Source organism: Rhododendron vialii, chromosome 4a (assembly GCF_030253575.1).
Source record: "Rhododendron vialii isolate Sample 1 chromosome 4a, ASM3025357v1".
NCBI classification, from domain to species: domain Eukaryota; kingdom Viridiplantae; phylum Streptophyta; class Magnoliopsida; order Ericales; family Ericaceae; genus Rhododendron; species Rhododendron vialii.
This window is the reverse complement of record NC_080560.1, coordinates 12,815,362-12,831,527: the sequence shown is the minus strand read 5'-3', so window position 1 is coordinate 12,831,527 and position 16,166 is coordinate 12,815,362. Positions and strand designations below refer to the sequence as shown.

General features: G+C 38.2%; 3 protein-coding genes across 3 annotated transcripts; 1 reads left to right on the top strand and 2 right to left on the bottom strand.

Annotated features, from left to right (window-relative positions):
* Positions 1 to 822: 822 nt before the first annotated feature.
* Positions 823 to 1,575, bottom strand: LOC131324403 (ethylene-responsive transcription factor ERF016-like). Its single transcript, XM_058356356.1, has one exon. It carries the CDS (start codon positions 1,296 to 1,298, stop codon positions 1,008 to 1,010), a length of 291 nt encoding a protein of 96 aa, XP_058212339.1. The 5' UTR covers positions 1,299 to 1,575; the 3' UTR covers positions 823 to 1,007.
* A 2,964-nt stretch (positions 1,576 to 4,539) lies between these two features.
* On the bottom strand, positions 4,540 to 8,260 carry LOC131324402 (thioredoxin-like 1-1, chloroplastic). Its single transcript, XM_058356355.1, has 4 exons — positions 7,586 to 8,260; positions 6,290 to 6,469; positions 5,811 to 5,975; positions 4,540 to 5,177 (listed from the first exon to the last, which is right to left on the bottom strand). Exons 1-4 carry the CDS (start codon positions 7,784 to 7,786, stop codon positions 4,863 to 4,865), a joined length of 861 nt encoding a protein of 286 aa, XP_058212338.1. The 5' UTR covers positions 7,787 to 8,260; the 3' UTR covers positions 4,540 to 4,862.
* Positions 8,261 to 10,784: 2,524 nt separating this feature from the next.
* On the top strand, positions 10,785 to 15,947 carry LOC131324401 (pentatricopeptide repeat-containing protein At5g08510-like). The gene is made up of 3 exons (XM_058356354.1): positions 10,785 to 11,002; positions 13,517 to 14,904; positions 15,317 to 15,947. Exons 2-3 carry the CDS (start codon positions 13,978 to 13,980, stop codon positions 15,926 to 15,928), a joined length of 1,539 nt encoding a protein of 512 aa, XP_058212337.1. The 5' UTR covers positions 10,785 to 11,002; positions 13,517 to 13,977; the 3' UTR covers positions 15,929 to 15,947.
* Positions 15,948 to 16,166: the final 219 nt, after the last annotated feature.

Below are 16,166 nucleotides of genomic sequence, written 5' to 3'. Positions count from 1 at the left end.
TGGCACTCGATCAGACAGCACAATTAGCAGCATGTCAGAATGAAAGGAGCAAAAACCAGGTGCATAATAGAAACTCCAAGCTTTCTCGATCCTCAGAGGAAAAGGCATTGATCAAAGCTCTCTTTTGAGTTCAAAATTTTATTACTTTATAGACACTAACGAAATTTAAACTCAGCTGGAGAGACAAGTCAGGTTTTTTTTAGCGACACACACAAAAAATGAAGAAACCCTTGCATTGAGTTGGCAATCCACGCCCACCGTAATTCATATGAGCAGTGTTCATGTGTTTGTGCACTTTTATATGCGTCTTAAAGGGTATTTTTTAGCAGATCTTTTACCTTTGGAACTAGAAATGTACTTTGACAACTCACATGAGAATTTGATTGATGAATTTGAAAGAATCTTCTTCATCCTTTAAATTCGAAGAATGAATACTATAAAAATAAAATTTGAAACATTATACTGTGTTTGGTTTGTGTTTTGAAATTTTTTTAAAAAAATAGTAGGGTAATAAGTGGAGAGAGATAGAGAGAGAAATATTAAAAGTAAAAAGAATCTAGGGAGAATTTTTTTTAAAATTCTTTTCAAATAACAAAAAAAACAAGGCATTTATAGTTTTTGAGATATCTACAAAAGTACACACATGACACATTATTTAAAATTTGAGGGGTCCACGTGCCCTTAGCTCCTCTTTTTCTTTTCTTTTTTCATGGTTTATTGATAAGATGCAAGGTTTATTGATAAGATGCAATAGAGTGGGGTTCTTTCAGGCCGGTCCTGTTTTGTCTTCCTGCTCCCGTCCAACCCCACCCAATGTCAAATCCTACCCATGTAAATCTTGTTTTAAGTGAGGTACTCAAAATACCCCCAATAGTCTCGCCTCTCCTCTCATCTATCCTTCCCACAAACCCTTCTTCATCTCTTGCCGTCATCAACTCGCCACCACCAAATTAACCACCACTAAACTCTCCGACATAAAACACCTCCGCCGCCGCCGGAAAACTCGCCTACGATGTCCCCACCGCACCACCACCACCCGACTCCCCTTCCTCCTCCGCCGCCCTTCGCGCGTGCCTCAACGCCACCACCTGGATCTGTGACCGTGACAGTTCGACCGCGTCCGGAATGTCCGGTGGACAATCCGAGAAATTGAGCATCGCCGACGGCCAGCAGAGGCAGAAGGCGGCGGTGTCGTAGGCCCGGGCAGCCTCCTCCACTGTCCGGTATGACCCCAGCCAGATCCTGTCGCGGCTGTTCGGTTGCCGCACCTCCGCCACCCACTTCCCCCATTTCCTCATCCTCACCCCCTTGTAACGGCCGTCATGGTTCCCGGCGCCGCCGTTCGGCCTTCTCTCTCCTCTCTCTGCATTCGGCCTCACCAACCATTTTAGTGAGTTATGGTTCGATTTTTTTCCCTAGTATCTTAGAGAGAGATGAAGAGGAGAGAGTTTGGCCACGTTCTATTGGCCTTTGAAAGCAAAGAGAATTTAGGTGTAAATTGTGTGTGTGAATTCTTAATTTGGGGATGTGAAAAGTGTGGATGGGATGTGAATTTTGTCTTTTTTGAATGTGTGAATTTTTCATTTGGATGTTAATTGTGTCTTTTTCAAAACGTGCGAATTCTTCGTTGGGTGCGAATTGTGTCTTTTTTTTAAATATTTGAATTTTTAGGGTGTGAATAGTGCAAATGAGTGTAAATTCTTCCAAAGATGTGTGAATTCTTGCAAAGAGGTATGAATTATCAGGGGTGTGAATTTTGAGGGGTGTGAAATGTTGGGGGTGTGAATTCTTGGGGTATGAAAAGATGTGAATTTTAAGGATGTGAATTCTGCAAAGATGTGAATTTTACAAAGGGGTGTGAATTCTTGGGATATGAAAAGTGATAGGGGCAAAATAGTAAAAGCATCTTCAAAAATGGTCTAGATGGTATAGCACTTTAAAAAAGGGTTTGCATGGAACCCCATGTAAATTATGGGACCGGCCAGGAATTTCCCGCTCACTTTTCCTTCTCCATAAGAATATTTTTTTTCCCTCACAGTTTGAAATGGATATTTTTTTGCTTGGTGCAAAAATAATATGAGCAAAACTATTTTAATCGAAACAACGAAACAAATTATGAAAAAAAAAACAAAATATGGGACTAACCAAACTATCATTTGGAGGATAGTTTTATTCTATTTTTTAAAAAGAAAACATAGGGCCCAGTTTTACAAATTAGAGTTAGGCCCCGAGAATTTCAAGGCAGGTCCTGGCTGTGCCGATTATAGTGGCCTTGTCTTGATCTTGAAAACATGATTTGAACCGTTTGTTTTATAGACTGCAATTAACAACTTTGTAAAAAATCAAGTCAATAAATATCAACTTAATAAGCGAATCATATTTTTATTCCGTAATGACCTAATAAGATTCAAAAAAATTCAAGTAACATCATATTTTGATTTGAATGTTGAGCTAATGATGTCCAATCAACTTGATTTTCTTACCAATAGTTCTCGTCGTTGATTTCTACAAATACACAATTTGGATCATGTTTTTGAATTCAAGATGAGGCTCGTATGGCTAGCACAGCATATCTCCGTCTCCGGGAAATAAGATACAAATTAAAAATTCACAACATAGTATTTTGATTTGTATGTTGAGCTAATAATATCCGACCGACGTGATCTTCTTACCAATAGTTCTGGGCGTTGAATTCTACAAATACATGATTTGGATCGTGTATTTGGAATTCGAGATGAGGCCCTTATGGTCAACAAAATATGTCCCCGTATCTAAGTAACATATGGTGAAAAAGACTCTGGAGCACCCCGTGGATTTTCGAGGAAGAAGGGGGTTGTTTCAGTCCATAAAGCAAGGGGCAGATGGCATGGTGAGGCCTATTCTCTCCAATGCCCAATCAATCGCTTTCTTCCTTTCTTTCTTCCAACCACCGGGTTGAGTGCCATTGGGCCATCTGTCCCATCTTCCTCTTCATGATTGAATTCTTCTCTCCACGTATGCATTCGGATGTGGTGGGGTACCCCTTATCTCATCCGGCATCATTTACGTCCGATTATCAACTACCGCGTTCCACCACCTCTTTTGTTCTTTCATCACCCCCACAACCCAACCCAGAAAGCAACACTCCCACTTTCACTTTCACCCACAACTCATAACCAGATGTTGCGCACCTCGATTAATCATAAAATTTTGAAATTAACGACTAGACAAATCTTCAGTAACTTCAAATAAAAGAATTGATAAAACGTGAAACCTTAGAATTGAGCAAAATCCTAATCTAGGAACCACCATTCACTAGTAAAACGTGAGACCTTAGAATTGCTGCCGGTGTCATCCTCATATCAACTCCCTCTATGGGAAGGCTATGAGGTCAGGTGGTCTTTCCTAAACCACGGGGTGTTTTCAACTATGTTTTCAAGTTGTTGGAGCTGTCTGTTTTTTCCATTCCTGTGCTGTTAAGGTGGCTCGGATTACAGAGGCTCCTTATATTAGGTGTCGATTTCTCTCTCTGAAGGATCTGCAATGTTCTCTTTTTTCAACTCCCATCTTTGGGAGGGCTAAGAGATATTTGGAGTACTGATCCAGAAGAAAATGCTGAAACGGTCCAATTTCTTTGCCTACTGAAATGACAGCAATTGCTCAAGATGGATCAGTTTTGTTTGCTTGTAATAGTGCTCCTTTTTGTCTTACCATTCTGGTGATGTTTTGGGATCACGAATCTGCTTTTGTTGCTCGGAAGATTTTCCAGTTTTGATGTGATTTCTTATTTGGTGTAGGATATTTTCTTAGGTAGATTTTTTCTGGCCAGCTGTTTTTGGCCTTTTGTTTTTTCCTCTCTTCCAATGCTCTATTGGAAGTCTTTTTCCTTTCCCTATTCCATGTATCTAATATCATGGTTTAGGTTTTTTTTCCTTTATGTACCTGTATCAAGTTTTTAATAATATAATTTTTTTGCCGATAAAAAAAAAAAAAAAGCCCTAGTAAAAGCCCAATTAAAATCTAGACAAAATCTATTACGAACTAGCTCTATAAAAATTGATACTCGATCGTAAGAAGTTTCGAACTTTAGATTAGTCCCAACTTATTTATTCAAGGCTTATGGAGCTATGCATCAATACTCCAGGAGTACCATGTAGAAATAGACATTTTCACACGGTGCACTCGAGCAGTGCTATGTGCACAGCAGCTGTGCACAGATGCCATTTTCTCCCGGCTCGGGTTGCACTAAGATGATCGGAGCCGCTCATTTTGTTCTAAATATGTCGTTTAAGATCTCTATAAAAAATGAGCTTCGTTCGATATCGTTAGAGGCGTTATTTAGAGAGAAAAAATGTGTCGCATTTCATATGCAGGCATCCCTAATTTCATATCAATACATCACGTAAACGACACATAGTACTTCGGGAGTATCTAATTACTTTTCTTGAAGCCAACAGAGATATTTCTGTAACCATCGATACAAGTATGACTATACGAGGGTAAGGAAAATAATCCAACTTACAGCCTCCAGAGAGAAGGATGTAACACAAGCTTCAAATAAAAAACAGGAACAAGCTTCTGCTACCAAGAAAGCTGTAACCAGTTGATACAAAATCACTTTACAAACAGCCAACAAAGAAAAAGGAAACATTACATAGCTACTAGTTACTCACTCTCCTATAAGGGTTCCCAGCACCTCGCAGGCTTGGATCCAAACAAAAATATATCCTGAAGCCTTAAACTCAACTGGGGACCAAACGCATACATTTGACATACTTCATACTAATTAGTTCTTCAAGATTTTTTACAGGTAAAAGACCAAAGCACCAAAATAAATTTGTACAAAAGCAAATGTGCCACCGGTTGGAATAGTCCTCTCTTCATTACCTTCCCGATGTGACCAAGTTTTTATGTTGAGCTGCAATTGAAGTAATTGGCAATGGAAGCGGCAGAGGAAGAGATAGTGGAGGTTCTCCCTCTGCAAGAGAAGCCGGCATTGGAACTGGTGATTTTTCAGCTAGGACGATCTCTTCTTGGGTAGGAACAAGCAATGGTTGCTCTGGCTTGGGTGTGTAATTGAAGGAGAGATCTTTGTTGGCTGCAAGCGCTAGCAGTTCTTTCTCATCGAGCCCTTTCGGTGGTCCCAGGCTGCAACGATCTGGGCTATGCTTCGCCAATGCATCTCTGAATTTCTTGATCTGCGAAATCACCACCATATCAGCAATGCTTTAGAAAGCAATATTACAATTGAGCGAACCACAAAAAGAAACCATGGAATCCTTGTCAAATTGAAAAACCTATGAATGGTCCTAAAGGTTTATCCGCATGTAATCTGTCTAAAAATAGATCATAGTGCAGCAATAGGTGAAATCAAGTGCCTAATAAGTTAATAACAACCAGGTTTTGAAACATTGATCTTGTAATAACTAGAAACTCCTTACCAAGAAAACCTAAAAGAAGGGGTTCAATGTGCACGAAGTTATTTCCGGTAACAAATGGAACAACAAAACCAGGGTCATAACAAGGGAAAGGTTATGCTAAGGAGAAAAATGGAGTAGGAAACAAAGGTTGTTTCAGATCCCAATTATTAAAAATGCCAAAAGTCACTGCTTCGTGATAGTGTAGTTCTTGTTTAGGGCTTTTGTTTGTCTCCCCCATCAGATACTGTTCTATTTCGTATTCCCCCCACCACCCCCCCTCGGCATGGGAGTTGGGGAACAAGATGGCTAGATAATGAAAACAAAACACATGACATCTCGTACAAAATTTATTGCAAATGTAAAGAACAAATAAGTATAAGAGCTAAAGGAGAGAGGAGCATGAGAACTAACCGTGGCATTCGTGCAGCTAAAGCTACAAAGACGACCATGAGCACCTCTGTAGAAACGGAAGAAGGGGAGAACATGGACATTCAGCGAGTAACACATGGATTTGTGCTCCTCGTAGTTCACCTGCAGAAACTGCACTTCCGGGTTCATCTCTGCAATTTGACACATCTGCAGGTCCAAGGACAACAAACGCACTCACATTTAGTTACCATGTGAGGCTTCGGAGAAACAACAAAACATAATTCTTATTTGGATTGTGAGAAAGAGAGAAAAGAAAGGAACTGGCGTAATTTTTGGTCCGAAACCAAATGAACCAATAATGATTCATCCTTTTTTCTTATTTCTCATCCTTTCTCACTATCCAAAGGGGCCATTACATCTTCCTGAACTAAGCTAATACATTTTGCTTGCTCAGTCTGAGAATTCCAATTGAAAGATCATAATTAAAATCTAACTGTAAAGGTAAATGAGGGATTAATGACCTTGGGATGAAGGGCTTTGCAACCACCGCAGCCAGGAGAGAAGAATTCAACAACCACCAGTTTGTCCCCAGCATTCAATAGGGATTCCACAAGATCTCCGGCACCATTTATTTCTTTCATATTTGGTTGAAGCCCTTTCTCCCACCATTTTTGAGCTTTCCCAATAAGACCTGTGGCCATCTGTGCAAAATATCCAAAACTCAATCACTTACTACAACTCTGTCTATTCTACTCAAAAAGGGAAAAAAAAATGGAAACTTTATGTCGTTTGAAAAGAAAAACCCAATAAGAAGAAAGTTATATTCCAAACACAAAAAACAGGAGTAAATATCATCATGATAAATTGATCTCTTCGTAATTAAATACCCAATTGGAGTAAAACAAATTAACCCCATTATCTAACGCAAATTTCTTGTCACGAAGAGAATGAATAAACCGAACCGAACCCAACAGAACAGGGACTCGGGGGGCTTGTGGTGACTTTTGTAGTGACTCAAAACATCACCGTTTTGGTGCTGCAAGGGAAATGGCAAAAGGCTCTGTTTGGTGGAAAGCTAAGTAAAAAAAGTTAAGTGCTCTAATTTTTAATTTGTTTGGACCAGTGCGAAGATCTTATTTTCCTGATCATTTCATCCTGAAGAACCATAATTAATTTGACTCTAAAGCTCTCATTAGTCAACCCTAAGGCTATCTTAGGGGGCTAACTAATGAGAGTTCTAGAGTCAAAAATTAATTATGACCCTTTAGAATAAAATAATTAGAGGGATAAGATCTTCGCACCTGTTCAACAGATTGAAAATTAGAGTACTTAATTTTTTAAGTGCCGCCTAATGAGAACTTTACAGTTAAAAATTAATTATGATTCTTCTCGATAAAATGATCAGAAAAAATAAGATCTTCGCACTGGTGTCTATATCTCACAAATATTTTATATAATTTCAAAAATATCATATTATAGAACTAATCGAGATCTATCAAACATTTCTATATCTCACAAATATTTTATATAATTTCAAAAATATCATATTATAGAACTAATCGAGATCTATCAAACAAGATCCATATTACATATAAAATTTATTATAGATTGAAACATATAGACAATTTTGTTGAAGGTCCTAAATAGTGAAAAGAGACAAATAAATCGGGACGGGAGAGTAATTTTATGCATAACTTAACCAAACCCCCTAATTAATTACGGATTAATACAAACAGTCAGACGTATACACACATATTGAACCCAAGAGGGCTGGAAAAAAAAGGGTTAGAGGAAGAATTGATGAGGTATTTACAGACCTGTGCATAAAGAGGAGAAGGAGGAGAAAGTCTGGTATTCCCTTTCCTGGAAAAAGTTGCAATCTTCAGAGAAGGAAACTCCATTCCAGAAGAAACCATGGCTGATTCAACCGGAAAGGAAGAGACCCCATTATTGTGATGTTGAATCGAAGAACAAGAGGACGAGAACGTACAGGTCTTGCTCATCACAGCCTTCGCCATTTTCAATTCCACTGCTCAACACAAACCCCTATCAAAATTCAAATCTTTAATTGAACCCAGAAATCGAGGGGATCCAAAGAACACGAATTTCTTGGATCGATCCGGTACCCTTGAAAACTACTGATGGGTTTTGATTATCTTTTTACAAGGAAATATTGGAAGGCGAGTTGCTTGCTTAAAGGAGAGAGAGAGAGAGAGAGAGAGAGAGCGGAAAAGGTAACCACAAGGATAAGAAACGAAAAGGAAGGAAAAATATAAATGGGACATGGGGATTTTAGAAGTTCCCCTAGAATTTTCCGCTTTGACCAAAAAAAAAGTTGTTCCCTTGAAATGGGTCTCTACGAATGTGGATCCAATGGTTGGGCCTTAAAAATAAATATCATGGGAAATAGTAGGTCCACAATTTTTGTTTGAAGGATGAGAGAGAGGAGAGAGAGAAATGGATAAGATTGGTATACCGTGTAGATATCCAATGGGTTAATTTTCTGGAGATGCTGAGGCCGGTTTATGTGGGAGATGAAGGATGCACGTGAACATCCCCCTTTGCACCACGTCGCGCCATTAACGTCCTGGAAAATCGACCCACTTGCCGGATTCTTTTTTTTTTTTTTTGTGGGAAAGGAAAAATCGAAATCGGATAATGTTTGTCTAAAGAGCAATATTATTAACAGGGGTGGAAATTTTCGACACAAAAAGTTAAATTGATCAAGTTAGAGTTGATAGAACTCTAACACGATGCGATGTGGGGTGGAAGTTTATAAAAAGACAAGATAACAAGACATGAACCCAACACGAAATTAGTGGATTAGGGTATGTTATTTATGATATGGAACACTAATGTGACACAATACGACAACACTAAAAGTTAAACAGGTCAAGTTATGATTGAAAAAACTTCTGACACAAACACAAAATAATATGACATGACACATGATGTCCACCCCTAAATGTTAGAGAACAAGAAAAGTGAAGCGGATGTTGAAAGGAAAGAAATAAAATGATAAAAGGATAAAAAGGGTAAGCTCATCACCTGAGATATTATGTCCAGGAATACACAATTACACATAATTACCACCCAATGTGTTTAACAAAGGATGCAAGACTCAAAGAAACACACCACCTATCAAAATTCACCAAATGATACGAGTTAACAAGAAGAACTAAAGAATCCCCTGGCTAAGTGTCGTGTCTGAGCCCTTATGAACAACTCGATCCCTGGCCTAGGTACCACTAGTTACGGAAATAAGTAAGATAGAACATGAAATAAACACAACACACCATATTTCCGATGGGATATACCTAATATATATCCAAAGATTGGTAAGGTCGAAGGATACGAGTTAACGAGAAGAACTAATCTTCTCATGTGCTAGAGAATATTGAACTCAAACACTCAAAACTATTCTTTTCATTTACCACATAGGTTTAAATAGATAACTTGAAACATTCCTCCCAGCATTAAAAAAAAAACCTTATAATTTCAAAGCTAGGTTTTAAATGGATAACTTGGAACATCCCTCCAAGCATTAAAAAAAAAAAAAAAACTTAGAATTTCAAAGCTAAAGTTTAAATGAAAATAAAGACTTTGCCTAAAAAAAAACTAGATAGACTCGTTGAACGACTTAATAACCTTACTAACGATTAAATGACACTAATAAACACTTAGGGATTGTTTGATAACTTAATTCAACACTTAAAATTAAATAGATTAAGTAAAAATCAAATAAGTTGGTTCGATAACCGAAATAGTGTGTGCAAAAAATAAAAAATTAGTTCCCCCCTACTTATTACTTGTCACTAAACACGCTCAGTGCAACATGGCTCCTTTGTTTTTTTTCTCCCTTCTTCTTTGCTCTCTTGTCTCTTCCATACCACGTGGAAAATGTCGGTAGGACAGAGAATAATTTTTCCGAAACAGGGTATCTTTTACAACCGTGCTACATACTTGAAAGGACACTGTATATAGACTTGGTGTTCCAAATGAATAGTAAAAAGTATTTTTAGAAAAAGAAATTTTTTCAAGTTCAAAAATTATGTGTTTACGCAAATAATTTTTTCTACTAATATGGATCTTGTTTGATAGATCTCATTAAGATCTTTTAAACGGTGCAAAAAAAAATTGAAAAAATATTTTTCATTTGCATTATATTTGAGTTTGAAATTACCTCCGTTAAAAAAAAAAAGATTTTTTTATAAAAGTGGAACACCCTTTATCTTTGTAAGGAACTAAAGGAAGCTCCCCTGTTCGTTTTGGGTTTGGGCCCTTTGGGGTCAGGCCTGGCAAGTATTTCTACATCACTCGTAAAATTGTGCTACGTACACTGAATGGACATTGGACACTGAATAATGGAGTAAAGCCCGTTCCACTTTTGTTAAAAGTGGGTTTTTGAAAAGAAAGGTAAATTTCAAGGTCAAAAATCATATGTTTACACAAATAATTTTTCTATCAATATGAATCTTGTTTGATAGATCTCATTGAGATCTTTTAAACGGTGCAAAAAAATTGAAAAATTATTTTTTATTTTCGTTATATTTAAGTTTGAAATTACCTTCTTTTTGAAAAAAAAAGTTTTTAGAAAAAGCGGAACGGGTCAAGTTTGGGATCAGGCTTAGCAACCAAACATTTGGGTGGGGCGGAAAACTAGAAGTTCCAAATCTGAAATCATCTGATAGACGTGGTCGGAAAACTAGAAGTTCCACCTAAAAACATATTCAAATCAGGAAAATCCCATCAAAAGCAAAATCACTTTTTTGCTACAAGTGTCTGTGCAAGCGTCCGTGGTTTCGTGAGTTTCTGAAGGAAACCCGTAGAGACCCGTATTTATTTTAATAATTTTAATGCGAGATTATACTATGAAATGTGAAATATGAGGTAGATATGAGTTGGGTCAATGTGAGATGACTTGTAAGTTGTGGGAGTTGACGTAACACAATAGGAGTGAAAGGGTGTAAGTGTTATTAGTGCTATATAAGTAAAAAAAAATGTGGCAGGAAATCACTTTCCCTTTTCTTTTTCTTGTCCGGCATCTCTCTCCCTCTCTCGGCTCTCACCTCTCTCACCTTCTCTTCGATTTCATCTACTAAGAGTGAGATTTTTGAAAATCCCAAGTACAAAAGTTGTTCTACACGACGAGAGCTTCCTATCCATCCAAGAAAATTCATGATCGGAGCACTTTGAAGTTTCTTCCATGTTCGGGCATGCTTCTAACCTTCGAGGTAGGGATCTCCTGCCTTCTTTATATGTGTTAAGTGTTGGTTTGATGTGCAAGGATTAAGTTTGATCATCTATTTTGAGTCTTGAATAAATTTAGTGTATGCTGAAAATTTCATGGGTTCTGGTAATCTGTCTTTTTGGGGCCCTTCTGCTAGGAATCAATTTTTGGTGTCTTCATAACTGTTAAAGTACGTTTCAATAGGAAGATTTCGGTACCTAGATCATGCAAAACCGATAATCAGACAATTAGTTATGGATTTTTGAATACTGGCTGTTTGCTGTATGTGCGAATCTGTGCGTGGCTGTCTTCTTTTAACGTTCTGGGCATGATGAACAATTTGGCTGGCTCTGGGTCTTTTACAGGAGCTGCATATTTAAGTTAAGAAGAGATTGGCGTTGGAATCAAGTAATTTGGTTAAGTATACAATTTTTGGTGAATTTCTAAAGCAGGGTTGGTTGACTGGTGCGAAAATGGTTGAGAATCGATTTTTCTTTTGATTGTTGGGTTAACCTCCTCTCGCTTCTGAACCTGGAATTTTTACTGAGTTTAGGGCTTGTAGGGGTGCAACTTTTGGCATTGGTTTCAATGTTTTTGGGTTTAAGATGGAAGAGTTATGATTTTTCAATCAATTTTTACTTATTCCCGCGTAGAATCTGACAGCACCGGCGGACTTTGGTAAAATGGCCAAAACTCCTAGCTCGGGACTCGAAATGACGCACCGTTTGTTTTGTTAGAAACTAGACACATATAGCTTTCCAACGATACATCCCATGCATTATGGGTATGTCCGAGCGAAAATAGATTTGCATCCAAAGTTGACCCAAATTCTGCCTTTGCACCAGTTTCATGGTTACGTTGAGCCATAATCGAAAAGCCGTAGTAAGGTTACCAGAACTCCGTTTCTTTTTGATGTATGACCTTTGGATCGAAGAAGAAGAAGCCTACTTCTCAATGGTTTAAATGTCGTTCTTAAATTTATGTTATTTGATCGGATATAGTTAGAACTTGAAGTGTGAATGATTAATTATAGGGATATGAGAACTAGTGAGCATAAGGGTTAAAATACTTGTAAACGATTGGAATAGAAAATGGATTAGATGGATGATACGATCGATGATAAATTAAGTTGTAGAATGTTTGACGCGATGTGTAAATTATTTGATGTCTTTCCATGAGATTAAGTATTTGGGCTTGCAGTGAGTTAAAAACAGGATTTGGTGAATCATTTGGCATGAGTGCCTGGTTGTCAACCATTGAGGGGTACTACATAGATGTGGATCTTTATAGGTATTTGCAAATTAGACTTTGAATGAAAGGATTTTAGTGGACGCACGAGTGTCTGAAAAGTCCGGAATTGAATGAAAGGATTTAGTGGACGCACGGGGGTCCTAAAAGCCCGGAATTTAATGAACATAGGACGCACGGGGTCCTTAATGTCCGGAAGTGCACAAGAAAGCCGCGGATAAACCGAAAGGTGTGATGCCGAAATGAACACAGGACGCACGGGGTTCTTAATGCCCGGAAATGAAATCAAAACATGCTTATAAGATTTAAAGCACAGAAAGTGAATGAATGAGATTAATCACATGACATAAGTGATTGGGAATTCGTCGTTTATTTGTTACGTTATGCTATGAATCCTTCTGCATCAAGATGTTAAGTTTTAATGTGTATGGCAATTTGCAAATTCCTATCTGAAGGCAAGTTATGGTTCTACTTTGGTGGTATGTTTCTAATGGCTGGGTTATTGGTGTTTTCAAAAAGAAAAAGAAAAGAAAGGGAAATTGGTTTTGAAAATCGATGATGTGAATTTGAGGCAAAGTGGAATATGCGTATAAGAAACACAGAACTTGAACTTGAGTTGTCACCTTGGATCGTCTAGTATGTCAATACATGTTTTATATTTCTTCTTTTAGACCTCCAAATCATTGTGGCTTGTTCTCCTGATTTGCGGTGGGCAACTTATTCTCTGTTAGTGTATATTTGGTAGCTTGTGGTGTGATGCATTGTGGGAGTTACATATAGGGTATTTTCACGTTAGATTTATAAAGGAAACCTTAAGGTGAAGGGTTTTTGGCTTGAAGTTAACTTGAGATTTGGAATTTGATTTGGGGTTTATAGGTGAGTCTCCTTATTGTCGAGGTGTGGTATTATTCGATGTGTTATGGTTATTTCATATTTTGACTCTACCTGCGTAGTGTATATTTTTGGTGAGAGGTTGGCTAGTTATTTAAGACAAGAAAAATGATGCTATTTATTAAAGAACTTAGATTAATCTTTAGGTCTTTGAAATGGAAATGAAAAAGCAGGGATTAATTTGGGTAACGCCGTAACGGTAAGCTGAGATTTTTAAGAATATTGGTGTGTGTGGGTGAGAGTGTCAGTGTTTGAGAAATGGAGTCAAATATTTTCCAGCGTGAGTATGGTATTTTGAGTTCTACTTTTTGACAAAACAAATATGCTTTTGGAAAATATTTTTCCTTGGGATCTGTCTTCACTTCTGCATATAATTTAGGTATGGATATCTCTACGAGCTAGTGTAGCTCACCCTATCTTTTCAGGTACTCGCCATGGCACTTAGCTTGGATTGCATGGAGTGCACATTGAGACGTCTCTTGAGAGCTTCATTGGAATCATTAAGGAGGTGTTTATCATCTAGTCTAATTCATGTTGTGTACTTTACTCGCAATTGAAGGTTGTATTTTTTGGTTAGAACATATGTAAAGTTATGTCTAAACTCCTCTCCTTGATTATTGTTAAGCCCCTTTTTTTTTGTGGAAGATGTTTGGGAGACTTCATGTAAAAAAAAAAAAAAATTTAGAGAGAAGAAGAAGCGACTTTGATTCGTTGTTTGGATTTACATGACATTTAAGAGTAAATATAGTTGAGAGAGACTTTTGTTTGTAGAAAATATATTATTAGTTTAGTTGAAAACCGAGGGCGTGACAAAACCATTAGCAGCGGAGCGAAATTGTTATGAACCAACTAAAGCAAATCCATGCCCGCTCTCTCAGAAAAGACATAGACTTCACAAAATTCCTCTTCACGAAACTCCTTGAAATTCCAAACATCCCATATGCCCACCACCTGTTCGATCTTATTCCTAACCCAACCGTCTTTCACTACAACAAGCTCATTCAGGCTTACTCTTCTCATGGCCCTTACCACCCGTGCTTGTCCCTCTACACCCAAATGTGCTTTCGCGGCTGCTCGCCAGACCAGTACTCCTTCACTTTCCTCTTCGCTGTCTGCGCTTCCCTTTCCTCCCCTTGTCACGGCCAAACACTCCACTCCCATTTTGTCAAATCAGGTTTCGAATTTGATATTTTTGCACTTACGGCTCTGGTTGACATGTATGCTAAACTGGGTTTATTGGCATCGGCCTGCCAGTTATTTAATGAGATGACAGTGAAAGATGTGCCTGCGTGGAATTCGGTAATCGCTGGTTATGCAAGGTGTGGAGATATGGAGGGGGCGTACGAATTGTTCGCAGCAATGCCTTCTAGGAATGTGATATCATGGACAACAATGATATCTGGGTATTCACAGCATGGGCAGTACCAAAAAGCCCTTGATACATTTTTGGAAATGGAGAGAGCAAAAGGAGTGAGGCCAAATGAAGTGACTATAGCCAGTGTTCTTCCGGCCTGTGCAAATCTTGGGGCATTGAAGATTGGGCAGAGGATTGATGTTTATTCAAGGAAGAAAGGATACTTTGGTAATATGTTTGTGTGCAATGCTATCTTGGAGATGTACTCCAGGTGTGGGAGCATTGATATGGCAAAACGTGTTTTTGATGAGATTGGTCTCAATAGAGATGTGTGCTCCTGGAATTCTATGATCATGGGTTTAGCTGTCCATGGAAAATGCAATGAGGCTCTTCAACTCTTCCAAGACATGCTGGTGAGTTGCTCTCTGGTTCATAATCAATAGGAAAATCATCTACAAATAATATTTTCATACCGAAGTCCTATGTGAGAATTGCATCCTCACTTTGTTAGTTGAAAATGTCTGGATCTCGTTAAAAAGTATTCCCATACACATCAAAACGTGTATTGATTCCGTTGGGCCTGCACAGTTTTTAAGTAATGAGAGTGATGGTATTGTTAACCCTCTCTTAACAAGCGTGAACAGAACGTACTTCATTCAGCTGTGCCATTTTATTAATTATGACATCAAACGATGGGTCTAAAATAATGAGTCGCCTCATTCTGTATAAATTTTTTGTTTGTATAGCATTGCCTGATTGCTTATCATATAGATTCTTAGATTCTCGCTAACATGTTTGTCTTCATTGTGTGATTTCTACTACCAGAGGGAAGGAATTGCACCAGATAATGTTACATTCGTGGGAGTTCTCTTGGCATGCACTCATGGAGGCATGGTAGTTAGAGGACGAGAGCTTTTCCAATTGATGGAACAAAACTTCTCGATCATTCCTAAATTAGAACATTATGGATGCATGGTTGATCTTCTAGGTCGAGCAGGAGAATCACATGAAGCTTATGATCTTATACAAAGTATGCCAATGCAGCCGGATTCTGTAGTATGGGGAGCTCTGTTGGGGGCGTGCAGTTTCTATCACCATGTTGAATTGGCAGAGAAAGCAGCAGAATCACTCTTTAAGCTTGAGCCATGGAATCCAGGAAACTATGTTATCCTCTCCAATATTTATGCATCAGCAGGGAAATGGAATGGAGTTGCAAAGCTACGGAAGATGATGAAAGACGGAAGGATAACAAAGGCAGCCGGGTATAGTTTCATCGAAGAGGGAGGACGAATTCATAAGTTTAGTGTAGAGGATAGATTGCATCCGCGATGTGTTGAAATATATGCACTTTTGGATGAAGTTTCAGCTATTATGAAACTACTTGGAAATACCATTGATTTGGATTGTTCATTTGAAGAATCTTGGATCATGGGATAAAATCTTCTACTTTTCATGAGTTTACATTCATCTAAGGGAAAATTTCACCTACCTCCTCTGAGGTTTCTGACAATGAAAGACACATCCCCTCACGTTTTTAAAATTGCAGTTACCTCCCCTATCAAACTTGTTGGCTAACAGACGTTAACAAATCACATGAATGGACATTTTTACCCTTTTATTGACCTCCCTTGAGGTTTCTAATAATAGTAGATACTTCCCCTAGGTCTCTATCTCT

Bases quoted from the DNA above. Each gene is read 5' to 3' on its own strand.
- LOC131324403 (XM_058356356.1), bottom strand. From the start codon at position 1,298: ATGAGGAAATGGGGGAAGTGGGTGGCGGAGGTGCGGCAACCGAACAGC.
- LOC131324402 (XM_058356355.1), bottom strand. From the start codon at position 7,786: ATGGCGAAGGCTGTGATGAGCAAGACCTGTACGTTCTCGTCCTCTTGT. The intron at 6,470-7,585 runs GTCTGTAAATAC...TATTTTGCACAG, and splicing joins CTTCTCCTCTTTATGCACAG to ATGGCCACAGGTCTTATTGG. The intron at 5,178-5,810 runs GTTAGTTCTCAT...GTGATTTCGCAG, and splicing joins TTAGCTGCACGAATGCCACG to ATCAAGAAATTCAGAGATGC.
- LOC131324401 (XM_058356354.1), top strand. From the start codon at position 13,978: ATGAACCAACTAAAGCAAATCCATGCCCGCTCTCTCAGAAAAGACATA. The intron at 14,905-15,316 runs GTGAGTTGCTCT...TTCTACTACCAG, and splicing joins AACTCTTCCAAGACATGCTG to AGGGAAGGAATTGCACCAGA.